The sequence below is a fragment of the Typopeltis vanoorti genome, chromosome 2 (genome assembly GCF_054136105.1).
Source record: "Typopeltis vanoorti isolate ZY-2024b chromosome 2, IOZ_Tvanoo_1.0, whole genome shotgun sequence".
NCBI lineage: Eukaryota > Metazoa > Arthropoda > Arachnida > Uropygi > Thelyphonidae > Typopeltis > Typopeltis vanoorti.
The window spans coordinates 109,584,493-109,598,970 of record NC_143550.1 but is presented as its reverse complement, the minus strand read 5'-3'; the positions used below and the strand labels follow the sequence as shown (position 1 = coordinate 109,598,970).

Genomic DNA, 14,478 nt, shown 5'->3' with positions numbered 1-14,478 from the left:
AAACTGGCAGAAGCAGCCAGGCTCTGTAGTAGCCTAAAAAAGTAGAAAAATAAATAAGTCTAAAGCAACCACTACCATCAGCCTTCATAGACAAACAATCACAGAAACAGAGGTGAGATGGAAAAAATAATAAAACTGTTTTATGAGAACCTTTACTCATCTAAACAGGTAGTCATAGCGCCAGTAGCAGATGAAAATTTGGAAATACCATCTATCCTACCTGAAGAAGTAAAAATGGCTATTCAGCATATAAAGAATGAACGATCACTAGGAATTGACAGTATACAATCCGATGAATTAAAAATGGGTGGACAAATAATCTTTAAAGCTCTAGCAGAAAGATTTATTCAACATATACAACTAAGGAAAGCACCTACCGAATGGAAAACATCAAAAACCATTATTCTGCATAAAAAAGGTAATAAGGAAGACAAGTAATTATAGACCCATCTGTCTATTATCACACACGCACAAAATGTTTGCCAGAGTCATCCGAAACAGAATACAAACCTCCAACAACGAAAATAGCTGTAAAGAACAGGCCGGTTTCAAAAAAATGCTTTTCAACAATAGATCACATTCAAACTATTACTGAACAGAAAGATGCAGAGATTACCGTTCCACTTTGTCTTCTTTTTATAGATTTTAAAAAGGCATTTGACACTGTTGAACATAATGCAGTATTCCAAGCTTTAATAGAATAAGGAGTAGAAATAGCATATATCCAGCTTATAAATGATATCTGCAAAGAAGGCACAACAAATATCACTCTTTTCAATCACCTGATTAAAATTAACTTAAGTAGAGGAGTACATCAGGGCGATGTCTTATCTAATCTCTTTACATCTACTCCGGACAGCATCATTTGAAAAACTGACATGAAAGATGGAATAAACATTGATGGTGAAATGTTAAATATCCTATTATTTACCAACGATGTGGTATTGATATCTCACTGCCCCGAACTATTAGAATCAATGCTGAATGACATAAGCCGAAACTGCCAAAAATTTGGATTGGAAGTACATACAGACAAACAAGATGAATGAAAAATGAATACTGTAAAGATTACACAATCACTCTAGAATCCCACACCATCGAAAAAGTTGAAGATTACATCTACCTCAAATACTACTGGATAGTAATTAATGAGAAAATTAAGATCAACTAAAAAAATTAATGATTATTTATTAACAAACAAGATTATTTTCATAATGCTATGATTATAAGAGTAGCAAGCATAAGAAAGACAGTCTTAAATAAAATCAGGTTTATCAAGATTTTCTTTAAAATTAGCTTTACTAATCACAAATACTGATTCAAAAAATGCCATTTGTATTTAATGATACTGATTATAGTTTTTTTTTTTTTTTAAGTACCCATTACAAATGTTTTGCAAAATCAGTAACAGATGTATTCAGCAAATCTGTGTACAATAAAGCCAAGACAAGCACTAAAACAGGTGGCAGGATGGTGAAAATCTGTTGTTACACCTTCATTCACATCTATACATGTATATATATGCATGTTTTATTATCTACTTAACATACATTTTCTCATATTTTAGAAATGAAGGTTTCCTCTATGATCTTCATAAAATCTTTATGATCTTTCACATGAGTATAAAAAACTTTTTTGCCTAATAAATAAGATGTATAAATTTAATCTGACAAAGGTAGTCAAATAAAATAAAAATATTTACAAGCATAAATACTTCACTAATTACATCTTATAAACATGTAATATCTATTAAAAAATCATCATTCTTTGGCACATACCTTCCACAGATATATCAGATATTATGATAGTCCAACAAAAATAAAAATATTTCATGACTCAATATTTCTCAAAATTTTTCATAACAATTTTTTTTCCCCCAAACTGGTCTACATGTTAAGTATGCCACTCCTAACTGCATTAAACCCAGGTAGATATTTTGGAATTAGATTTAGAATTAAATTAAAGAGATTTTTTTTGTTTGTTTGTTTGTTTCATAACCACTTTCTGCCAATTTTTCATCTCAATTTGCTATGCTTATTCTTGAATATTAATAATGTCTAGTTCTTTGCTGATATCTATTTCATTTTTAATGTGGCCCACCATATTTACTTCCCTAATTTTCATCATAATTCGCATATCCATGGCATGTAATTGTTCAAATGTGGTATTTCAAACCCAATGCTCAATCCATGCAAAACAGTTTAAACACTCTTTCGTACATTGCTAGCTTGACCTCCTGCCAATTTCTCTCCCATTCCATATAAATTTATTCAAATAACTTCTCAATGTACTAACCTATATTTATTCTATTATCTAATTCAATATTTAATTTCTCATCCTCACAAAAACATTGCGCCTAAATAGCTAAAATTTTTTACATACATATAACAACATACAACTTAAATAGTCGTGACCTGTTTAATACTGAAAAGGCAGGTAATGTTTTCTGTGTTTCAGCTTATTTTCATTGTTCTGGTGTTGAAATTTATTTAATATTTTCTTATGGAGTAATCAAAGAAATTATTATTTAGATAAAGATTAAAGATTTTAATAAGACTATACAATTTTGTCCTATATGAGTATCAGGTTTACTACTATATGTCCTAATAATGTGGTCTGTATTGATTATAAACAGTGGCGGCTCGTGGCTTAAAATCATGATGCAACTTTCGAAATATACATACACACTGTAAATACAGTGTATATGTAACTACCTTTGTAAAAATTAAAAAAAAAAAATTAAACGTGAAAAAATATTGTTTATTATCGATAAAATTATACAGTTTGGTATAATTCAAAATTAGTTAAAAATAAAATATATTCTTGTTTTGTTTCATGAAAAAATATTGTTTATTATCGATAAAATAATACAGTTTAATATAATTCAAAATTACTTAAAAATTACTATAACAAATGTTATGTCTTTAAATTGTAACATCCAAATATTTAAAGAGACGGAGTAAACACGATAAGCACCACGAACACTCTACTGCTGGTGCAAACTGCATATAAACAACAGTGGAACTGCACGATGGACAGTGACACATTACACTAATAGCTCGCATCTCACTATGACGTACATATGCTTGTGAGCATGAGTATAACAATATGACACTGTGGAAAACACAGTGCCACTAGCATCCTTCGCCATCCTAAGTGCTACAAGATGGATTTTTATTATTATTTTTACAAAATAAGAGAATTGTACAGGATTGTTGATGATAAAATTAAATATTACAAGCAAATTTTATATAAATTAATAAATATGTTTATATATTGAGAAAAATTTGGGGGTGCTGCAGTTCCGCAGTGCCTATGCACGAGCCGCCCCTGATTATAAATAAAAACGTGGATGACATACAATCCTGCCCTATATCTTACAAGAAGGACATGTGACTCAGCAACTTTTCTACAGAGCTTTCGATTCTAAATGCTAATTTGCAACTTTAATATAAGATACATGTTATTCTATATATAAGAGTCCATTTACACCATTCAGATTTGAAGAGTTTTCTCCTTTTCATTTCATAGCTTAGTGACTGTCAATAAAGTTGAAACTCAAGTAACAAGTGTAGGCACAGTTTCAGAGTCAGAGAGATATGACAACACTGAGCAAGAAAATCACAACTGGAGGATAGAAACAACAAAGTAATGTCTGCAATCAAGAGAGCAGTGGAACAAACAGTCCCAGAGACAGAAGCCAAAGAAAGGTGGATCTCACAGGAGACATTAAAGATAATGCCAGCCTGGGTGACTGAGCGGTTAGCATATCTGACTTGCTTGCAATTAAATGTGATAACAAATAACTGGTTTTAACCATAGCTCTATTATCTTCAATAGTTTGGTAAATACACTTTGTTGATTTTGAAGTGTCAACTTTAATTCCGACAATTTATCTTCAAGAAGTTTCGCAACATATTTGTCATAGTTCTCTTTATGATTTGTATCGTAATACCTTTTAATATTATATTCTTTGCAAACTGCAATAGAGTTCCTACATATCAGGCATAAAATTTTTTCCCCTTTGAATAAAACTGCAAGGGCTGACTGTATGCCTAGAGTCTGAATAATAAATCAATTAGGGATTAAATGGATGAATAACACCATTAAGCTTGAGCTGGAAAAAAAAAAGAAACAACTGTGGAGAGAATTTAAGGACAAAGGTGACCTGCAGGCACACGAACGGTATAAAGCCCAGGCCAGAAGGGTAACAAGTGTGGTAAGAAAAGCAAAAGTGGATTATGAAAAAACATTAGCCATGCAGGCTAAAGAGAATCCCAAACAGTTTTTTAATATGTTGCAAGTAAAAGAAAAAATGGATACAGCAGATTGATTTTAAAGAATGCCGATGATAGGGAGGTAACCGAATCAGTTGATATAGTAGAATTACTGAGTGAGCACTTTGCAAGAGTATATCATCGATGTGGTAACATTGCAGAAATGGAAGAACAAACAGCTTATACGGGAATTGTGGTGAATGAAGTGGAGGTGAATAGTCTATTACAAAACCTCAATGTCAATTCATATATGGGATTGGATGGTATACCAGCTCGTGTCATACGAGAAGCGGCTAAAGAATGGTCAGTGCCTTGGACCATTTTGTTTAATTTGAGTCTCGGGTCTGGGTTAGTCCCAAGGGGGTGGAAAGAGAGGACAATAGTTCCAATGCATAAAGGAGGTTCCAAGACTGCTGGTGAAAATTACCAGCTAATCAGCATATCAGGAATGGTTGTCAAGGTCTTGGAGAAAATAGTCAAGAGGAAAATACAAGATTGGATAGATGAAAATGGGTTACTCTATGGGGGGACAGCATGGTTTCGTGAAGGGTAGATCATGCCTCAGTAACTTGCTCACGTTCTATAACACAGTGACGGCTGAACTGGATAAGGGTAATGGGTTTACAGTGATTCTACTGGAGCTTGCTAAAGACTTTGATAAGATACCACATGGAATTCTAATAAGTAAACTGCAGCATATGAGAACGGATATAGGGTTGTGAAATGGATAGGAGGGTGGTTGATGGAGAGATATCAGAGAGTAGTTTATTCAGGAGTAGAGTCCAAAAGACGGCCCGTGACTAGTGGTTTGCCGCAGGGTTCTGTTCTTGGGCCGTTACTGTTTAATTTGTTCATTAACGATATAGGAAAGGATCTGAGAGGAACTGTGCATCTGTTTGCGGATGATGCAAAGTTAGGTAGAGCAATAGTGAATGCTCATGATGTCAAAAATTTGCACAATGATTTGGATAGTTTGGAGGACTGGGCTAAGGAGAATGGATGTCAATTTAATGTGGAAAAATGTAAGGTTTTGCATTTTGGGGTGAAAAGATTAGCAGCAGTATATCACATTGGTGGAATTGTACTCCAGGAGATTGACGAGACCAGGGATTTGGGAGAGTTGGTGGATAGGGAGTTGAAGTTTAGGGGACACATCGCAAAAGTGGCAAAATCAGCTCATCATATCACTTGGTTGCTGAAAACCAAGTGTCTCTGGCAAGCCATAAGCTGCCAGAGACACTTTAATAAGCAGAGACAAATAGGATATTGTTTGTCTGTATCGAGCCTTGATAAGACCCCATCTAGACTACTGTGCCCAGATATGGGTGCCAGGGTTTCTTCTCGATGGGGAGGAGGTGGAGAGGATCCAGAGACGAGTGACCAAGATAATAGCAGGACTATGGAATGAACCTTATGAGAACAGGTTTGATTTGTGGGCTGCAGAAATTGGTTGACAGGTGGAAGAGGGGTGATATGATTGAGACATTCAAATTACTGAAGGGTTTCTATAAGATTAATTCAGAAGAAATTTTTGAGAATAGGACTGGTAGTGGGAGGACTAGGGGCCATCCATGAAAGCCTGGTAAGAGTGTGGTTAGCAAGGGTGTTAGAGCTAGGTTTTTTTAGAGTGGTTTTAAAGTGGAAAGTGGTAAATGATTGGAATCAGCTGCCAGAGTCTGTTGTGGGTGCCATGACTGTAAATGAGTTCAAGGAGAAGTATGATAGATACTGTGTGAATGTTGAATAGTTGTTCTTGACATGATGTTGGGCCTCCCTCGATGAGTCTAAGGACTCCTTGGAGCTGCCCATAATAATAATAATAATAATAATAATAATAATAATAATAAAAGACTACGTTGTCTGGTAATTTGAATTTGTGGGATATTATTCAGTGCAGTGTATGCAAAATGTATGCATCAAGCAAATTAAACAATACGTGGAAGGAAGTTGAAACTGGAGAGGGAGAATATGTATTAAGTGTTTTAAAAGTGAGTGTCTGCTATGTATTGAGAATGCAACAAATACCGATGATAAGATGGAAAATGATATTAATAATATCGAACGTGTGGCTGTGGAAACAGACTATAACGAAATGAATATCAACAAAGAAATAGTGCACTTAAAAGTTATCTTTCATAGGACAAAGCACAAAATTGAAAAACTGCAGAAACAGAAAGAGTTAAGCAAGGCTGAAAAAAGAAAGAAGCAGGTGATCCAAAAGAATAATAAAGACCGAATGAACAAACAAGAAAAACAAGTAAAGAAGAAAATTATGTATGGAGACTCGATAATTAGGGGAGTACATCAAAAGTATGATGAAATCGTGTTTCCCGGGTGCAAAAATTCACGATATTAGCCAAGCCATCCGGATGCAAAAAGGTAAGTCAAAGGAAATGATTGTCTTGGTTGGTACCAATGATTTGAGAGGTGAGAAGTATTCTATGAGGGAGGATGTAAAGGAGTTGTTAGAAGAGCGAGAAGGTGAAGACCTGAATCTATGAGTCAATGAGTCTATACGTAGATTGTGCAAAAGAAATTATGTAGAATTTGTGGATCTGTGGTTTCTGTTTGACGGAAAAAAGGATTTGTACAATGTGGATGGACTACATCTGAATGGATTTGGTGTTAGATGTCTGGGGAGAGTTTTGTTCACCAAGCATGCTGACGTGCAAATTCAGGGAAACTTAAGCAATTAGGGTGGAAGCAAGTGAGTTTGTGTGAAGACAACCATGAAGCGAGTGAGTGGATGGGGGAATAAAGGGATGTTGCTGTTTTTATATACTAATGCCAGAGGTATCGGGAGCAAGAAGGACGAGTTTTTGGCATTGATTAGTGCAACCTCATCAAAAGTTATAGGCATTAGTGAGACTTGGCTAACAGCATATGATGTAGTTACAGGGATTGAATGTGAAGGGTTTAGCATTTTCAAAGAAGACAGAGATGATAGCATTGGGGAGGAGTACTACTGATGATATCAAATGAATTGAAACCAAAAAGAATAGAAAACAGGTGGAAGGGTGTTCATTTGAAGCAATCTAGTGTGAGATTAAAACCAGCAAAAGAAAATATACAGTCGGTTGTTGCTATAGGCTAGGGAATTCCACAGATGATCTGGAAAAATGCATCACCAAATTAGTACAATGAGTACAGGTCAAGTGATTATTATAAGGGACTTCAACTATAGACTGGAAGGAAGGAAGATCACATGACAGAAAGGAAATAAAATTTATACACCTACTGAGAGATAATTACTTAAGACAGCATGTGGAGGGGACAGGGATGGGAGAGTATTGAACCTGATCATGAGATCAGAAGAGTTATCCATAACCAAGTTGACAACACTGCCACCAATTGGTGAAAGTGACCTTGACATGCGATCTTGATTTGGGAAATTGTAAAATATGAGGAATATTCTACAGAGGGATATTTGTGGAACTATAAGGCAGATGATTATGACATGCTTAAATCTGTACCATGGCATAAAACACTGTTAGTAGTGCATGGGATATAGTTAAGGGTCATCTAGAGGAAGCAGTATTAAATTGCATACCTCAGGTAATGAGGGTTAATCGGATAGAAGTTAGATGGATGAGTAAGCTCATTCTTAATGATATTACTCATCCATCTAACTTCTATCCGATTAACCCTCATTACAGAAGAAGAAAATGTTGTGGAAGGTATATAAAGAGAAAGATGACCAGCAAACTTATGAACAGTACAAGGCTCAGGAAGAAAGGTGACCAGCATGGCAAGGAAGCCAAATTCAGATTATGAGAAGAATTTAGCCAAGCAGGTCAAAGGAAATCCCAAAGAATTCTTTCATTGGAGATGGAAGCGGATAAAATAGTTGAGTTACTGAGTGACCACTTTGCAAAAATATATCTTCCTGGTGAGGTTACTGCTTTAACCTACGTGACAGACACTAACGTGGGAACAGAGGTGGATGAATTGGAGGGCCTTAGGATATTGCAGAATCTCAATGTAAATACAGCTGTGGGATTAGATAAGATACCAGCTAGGATTTTGTGAGAATGTGCAAGAGAACTGGCAATGCCTTTGACTAAGCTGTTTAATTTAAGTCTCAGCCCTGGTAAAGTTCCAAGGGAGTGGAAAGAGGGCAAAATTATTCCTTTGCATAAGGGAGGTTCTAATACTAGAGTAGCAAACTATAGACCAATCAGTATCTCAGGCATGGTGGTAAAAGTATTAGAAAAATTGATAAAAAAGAGAATTCAAGAATGGATAGATAAAAATATGATACTGTATGAGGGTCAACATGGCTTTGTGAAGTGTCAGTCATGCCTTAACAATTTACTAACTTTTTATAATAGAATAACAGCTAAGTTGGATAAAGAAAATGGCTACATGATAATTTGCAAAGGCATTTGACAGAATACCACATGAAACACTGTTGTACAAATTAAAACAAATGGGGATGGATATGACACTAGTTAAGTGGATAAGAGGGTGGCTGCTGGACAGATAACAAAAAGTGGTATATGGAGGGGGCAGAATCGAGGCGAAAGCAGGTGACTAGTGTGCCACAAGGTTCAGTGCTGGGATCACTGCTGTTTAATTTATACATAAATGGTATAGGAAATAACCTTGCAGGATGATTTAAATAGGCTGTCAGTATGGGCAAAAGTTAATGGGTGTCAGTTTAAGGTCGAGAAATGTACAGATTACAAGCTGTTTATCACATTGATGGCACTGTACTCCACGAAATAGATGAAATGGTAGTAGACAGAGAGTTAAAGTTTAGAGGACATATTGCTAAGGTAGCATATAAGATTACTTGGCTAGTGAAGAACACATTAACAAGCAGAGATTAGGGAGTTGTAATTCCTCTTCATAAGGATTTGATGCGCCCACATCTGGATTACTGTGTTCATGTCTGGTCCCCTGGGTTTCTTGGGGATGTGGAAGCAGTGGAGAGGATTCAGTGGCAAGTGACCAAGATGGTACTACATCCATTCAAATTCTTTGGAAGTGTCAAGAACAACCAAGTTTCTCCTAACCTTTCTGAAGTGGATGGTGACAATATATAGCAAAATCCATATTGCTGATCACTAATAAGCTAGTGAGTCTCCAGGAGTGTAGAAGCAGCTGTTGATGACCTCCATGATTTTTTAAAGAAATGAATCTAAAGCAATGGGGTGATAGTTTAATAATGACTTATCTCCTCTCCCCCCACTCAGAATAGTCTGGGTATATGTTTGGACTGGGGGGAAAGAGGGACTGCCCCCCCCAAAAAAAAGAAAATGAAAAAAACACTAGAAAATTTTCCAAAAATCTTTTCTATTTAAAATTCATTTTTGTATTTATGTTGTGTCGTGTCTTCTATTTCTATACTACTTATGAATTAGAGGTCATATAAGTTGGGAATACCCTATAGCTCTCAGGAATCACAGCCACTGTGAACAAAGTAGTGCTCGGGTGGATCAATTGCTACTTCATTTGCCCAAGCCAGGCCAGAGGATTCTCAAATCGTCTACCCCCCCCCTCCCACCAAGATTAAATCCTGAGTGTGCCACTGCTGAAGATAGATGCTGGATGAATAAAGAAGATTAAAAATTAAGACAAAATATAAGTAATTAGGGATCACAAGTTTGTAGCACAAAAGGAGGAATATTATCAGGATCAGATGATTTGTTGATGCCTTGGGCATCAACAAATCATCTGATCCTGATAACTGAGGGTGTTAATTACATGGTTGTACCAGCAGTCATCTGACACACTAATCATTCAAGGATTGGTTAATAGACAGTTCATTTATCTGAAGGATAGAAAATTAAGAAATCACTGTAAATTAAATCTCTCCTTCATGTTTCACAAATTTATTCCTCAGATGCTTTCATTTTGATCTTTCATTACCAGTCTGATTTTTTTTTCCCCCCACTTGTGCTCTCTTTTCCTCCTCAATCAACATATCAACAAACTACAAACAACTGATACAATGTTCATTATCAATTTCCTTTTACTTACATGCATATCTGAGAATGTAACAGAACACATGTGGTTTTAATTTAGTTCATATATTGTGTGCTGCTAATACAGGTTTTGTGATCTGTTTGAAAGTGCAATAAACTTTTTTCCAAAGTGCAGAAAACTTTATTACCATATTTTTCGATAGATAACGTGCACTTAATGTATAATGTGCACCCCCAACATTTTTCATCACTCCTTTTGATGTACAGATAATGCACATGCGCCAACTAGCGGTAGAGTTAGGAAGTACAGACAGAGGATGGAGGAATTCTTTAAAAGCATGTATGTTGCTAGTAGAAGTGGTCGATTTTTTTTTAATTCCAAATTTTACAATTTTCACATTATTAGGGGAGCACTGTGATTACTACGACTACAATTGAAAGGTAGTGTTTGTGAATGGCGAAAGGCTGAAACAGTCCTGAAATGTTTACATACGAGGAAACGTGCTATGAGGTTTAGAAGGTGCTTGTGGCCAACCATAGAAACAAAAAAAAACTGTTTGATTGGATTGTTAGTGAAAGAGCTAAAGGTATGAGAATATCTACTGTCTGTGTGTTGCAGGAATCGAAAAGAATTGCGCAAAATGATAATATAAAGGATTCTAAGGCCTACCCATTTTGGGTTTTTGGATTTATGAAGAGAAACAATTTAAGTGTGTGCTCCTCCACTAGTGTTGGATAAAATTTGCCGTACCACTGGTAAGCGAAAGTAGCTAAATTTCATTTGTTTCTGAGAGAAAACTTGTGTGGGGTTGATGCTTGTTACTTTGGGAATATGGATGAGGTTCCCGTAAGTTTTGACATGCCTAGTTCTAGGACTGTGAATCTGAAGGGAGCAAAAGAGGTTTCAGTTGCTACAACAGGGCATGAAAGGTCTAACTTTACTGTGGTTCTCTGCGTGACTGCAGGTGGTTCCAAACTGCCACCGATGGTGATTTTCAAAAGAGACTGTTCCAAAAAGGTTGTGATTCCAAAGATATATTGTTACTGCTAATGATAAAGGTTGGATAAATTCCAAGGTTATGAAATTTTGGTTGGAGAATGTGTGGTAAAAGAGAAAAATGGCAATTTTTCAACCCAAAATCTTTGTTAGTGTTGGATTCATGTAGGGCATACACGACAGCAGAAGTTAAAACAATTGTAAGCAAGTATTCCAAATTGGCCATCATTCCAGGTGATTTAACAAAAAACTCCAACCCCTTGATCTTGCAGTAAATAAACCATTCAAAGACAATTTGCAGGCTAAGTGGGAAGACTGGATGATGAATGGCATCCATGAATATAACAAAACAGGGCAGATGAAAAGAACGTCATATCAAGATATAGTTACGTGGATTGTAGAAAGTTGGGCTGCTGTAAGTGAAAACTGTGTTAGAAATGGTTTCATTAAAGCACAAGGGAATGAAGTGGTGTCCGGTGACAATGATTATGAAGCTGAAGAAATACCATTAAATTGCGTTAAAACCGATTAACGCAATTGATTCTTTCAGTTTTGAGTCTGATGAAGAATTTGTTGGTTTGAATAGTGTAATGTTCAATAAATATTAAGTAATACTTCTACCTTAGATTTCTTATTACATTTGATTTACCTCTCATACCTTTCAAATGTATACTGTGCATGTTCATTTTTTAACGAATTTAGACTCTTTTGTATAGATAATGTGCGCATTATCTATCAAAAAATATGGTACTTTATAATTATGCCTAGAAGAGAGCAGAAATTATTAAACACCTATTTTACAAAGCTTAAAACAGCTAGCTAAGGTCATTCAATTATTTTTGTAATGCAAATCCAATGGCCCATCCTGATAGTATCTGTCTTAAAGTGGTAAGGAAGTTTGCATGCACCAATGTCCTCAGGAGCTATGCCAATGGTAGCTATCTAACTGGTAGGGCCTTCTGAGCTCAGGTCAAGAGGCAGGCATCAGACTAAGAGATATCTTGCTGGTCCTTAAGATTGGAGGACCAAGGTAAAACAGAACAGTATTACATTTAACATCAAATTTGTACACAAAAATAAAAATTATTTCACATGATCTTTTTAAAACTTACTGCAGTCTAGTTTTTTGAAATATGTCTAATACAGGGATGAAAATTATTAAACCTATTTTACACTAAAAACAAACCATATTAAAAAAATTTTAAAAAAAAGTGAAGAGTTGCAATTATCAGTTTGTCCTTAAACTACCTACATCAGAAAACAAAATGCAGCATATCGGGGATATTGCATCTCTGATGGCAAAACACAGAACTATGGTACTCTGAAATTGGTAATTGACTCAGAGTTCACTGTATTCAAACTCAAAATGATTTTGTTGAATTTTTTCTTGACAATTATTCATAAGACTATTACACTTTTTTATAAAATCTTTATCAAGTAGCTTTATTTTTTATCCTCCTACATGTTTCGCCAATCTGTTTCTATTGGCATCCTCAGGGAATACAAATCAGTAAGCACAAAATGAAGGTTACAGACTAGGTTATAACCGATGGTTCTAAATCATACAAAAAATTGGTAATGTGCGTGACAATGTGCGTGTCTTGTTAACGTGATTTATTCGTGATGACTCATGACGTAATTGTTATGAAAGTTGTTATGTGGTATTAGTTACGTAGGTCAGACATCTAGAAGCTTCGAAACGAGAAAGAAAGAACACATAGGATATGTCAGAAATAACAGACAAGACATTTCAGGCCTTTCATGCCACTTTGCCTCTACTAACCATCACATTGAGTGGGATAAGAGCCTTACCATACATAGAAGATAACTACCATTCAAGAACCTTTAAAGAAGCAGCTACAGTCGTCCGTAAAACTGAAAACCTAAACAAGAATCAAGGTTTAATTTTACCAGAAATTTGGAAAACTTTTATCAGATCATTAAATATCAAAGAAATGAACTTTCATAACAATTACGTCATGAGTCATCACGAATAAATCACGTTAACAAGACGCACATTGTCACGCACAATACCAATTTTTTGTATGATTTAGAACCATCGGTTATAACCTAGTCTGTAACCTTCATTTTGTGCTTACAGATTTGTATTTCCTGAGGATGCCAATAGAAACAGATTGGTGAAACATGTAGGAGGATAAAAAATAAAGCTACTTGATAAAGATTTTATAAAAAAGTGTAATAGTCTTATCAAAATGATTTTTTTCCTTTGTATCCATCAATATTACAAATTCATCTTTCCTTATGCTTTAAAGTACATTCAATTTTTTTTTCCTTTTTAATCTTATTATGTCTTATTATAACCTTTTCTGTTTTAGTTTGCAAAAAATAGCTTCAACAATTTTCCTCCATATATGTTAGAACTCTTAATATTAGCAGATCTTATATTTCAGTCTTCTAAAGCACTTCAGTCCAACTACCACCATCCCTAGATCTTTCGTCTTCCTTTGGGACTGTTCTTTTCTTTCAAATCACAGTCAAACACTTGCTGCTAATCTTTCCTCTCCCATTCTGTTTAAGTGATCATACCACCTGATATCATCTCTTCTAATACATTCCTGAAAATGCTAACATTGTCAAGTTTCTTCTTAACATCTTCATTTGTAACACGAAATATTATTCTGCCATTGATGCCATCTATTCACTTCACTAATTGTTCTCAGAACACTCATATCTATGGTCACTAGTCCTTGTTCAACTGAGTTCTAACCATAAAGATTCCTAGTATTCATTTCCTACTTTACTCCTCCGATCTTCAACATGTACAAACTTTTTCTGCTTTCTCTAATGACGTGATAAATCCTCCACTTCTAAAGCGCTTCAGTCCAACTGCAACCATCAATAGATCTTTTGTCTTCCAATTTCTTATTTTGATGTTTGCCCACATCACTATTTGAAACACCTACTGTGGAAGAAGATTGTCTATTAACCACAAAAAAAAAAAAAAAAAAAAAAAAAAAGGATTATCGTGGCAACAACAAATATGAAAGTATATAAGATTTAAAATTTATTAATTTGTTCTCTTACATCCAAAGTCTTATGCAATTAAGAATCTATGAAGTTGCATCTAGGAATAAACTAGTTACGTACATACATCTAACAGTTATTGTCTTATAAAACTTTAAATAAAATTACTTACTAAAGTAAAGCAGAAAAATCCCATGAGGACACAACCCATAAATCCCATTATTCTTTGGTGTTTTGTCTAGAAGAAAAGAGAAGAAAATAAAGGGTTTAATTTTTTTTTATTACATTT

General features: G+C 35.0%; 1 protein-coding gene across 3 annotated transcripts in view; it reads right to left on the bottom strand.

Moving 5' to 3' along the window:
* Positions 1-14,478, bottom strand: part of LOC150109325 (uncharacterized) — an 86,434-nt gene that overhangs the window by 52,432 nt on the left and 19,524 nt on the right. For 2 of the 3 annotated variants that reach the window (XM_090407422.1, XM_090407434.1), the window contains exon 2: positions 14,362-14,427. The exons of the other annotated variant lie outside the window; for it this stretch is intronic. In XM_090407422.1, coding sequence (XP_090263548.1) covers positions 14,362-14,427 — 66 coding nt within the window. The remainder of the gene's footprint in view (positions 1-14,361; positions 14,428-14,478) is intronic. 3 annotated transcript variants of the gene reach the window in all.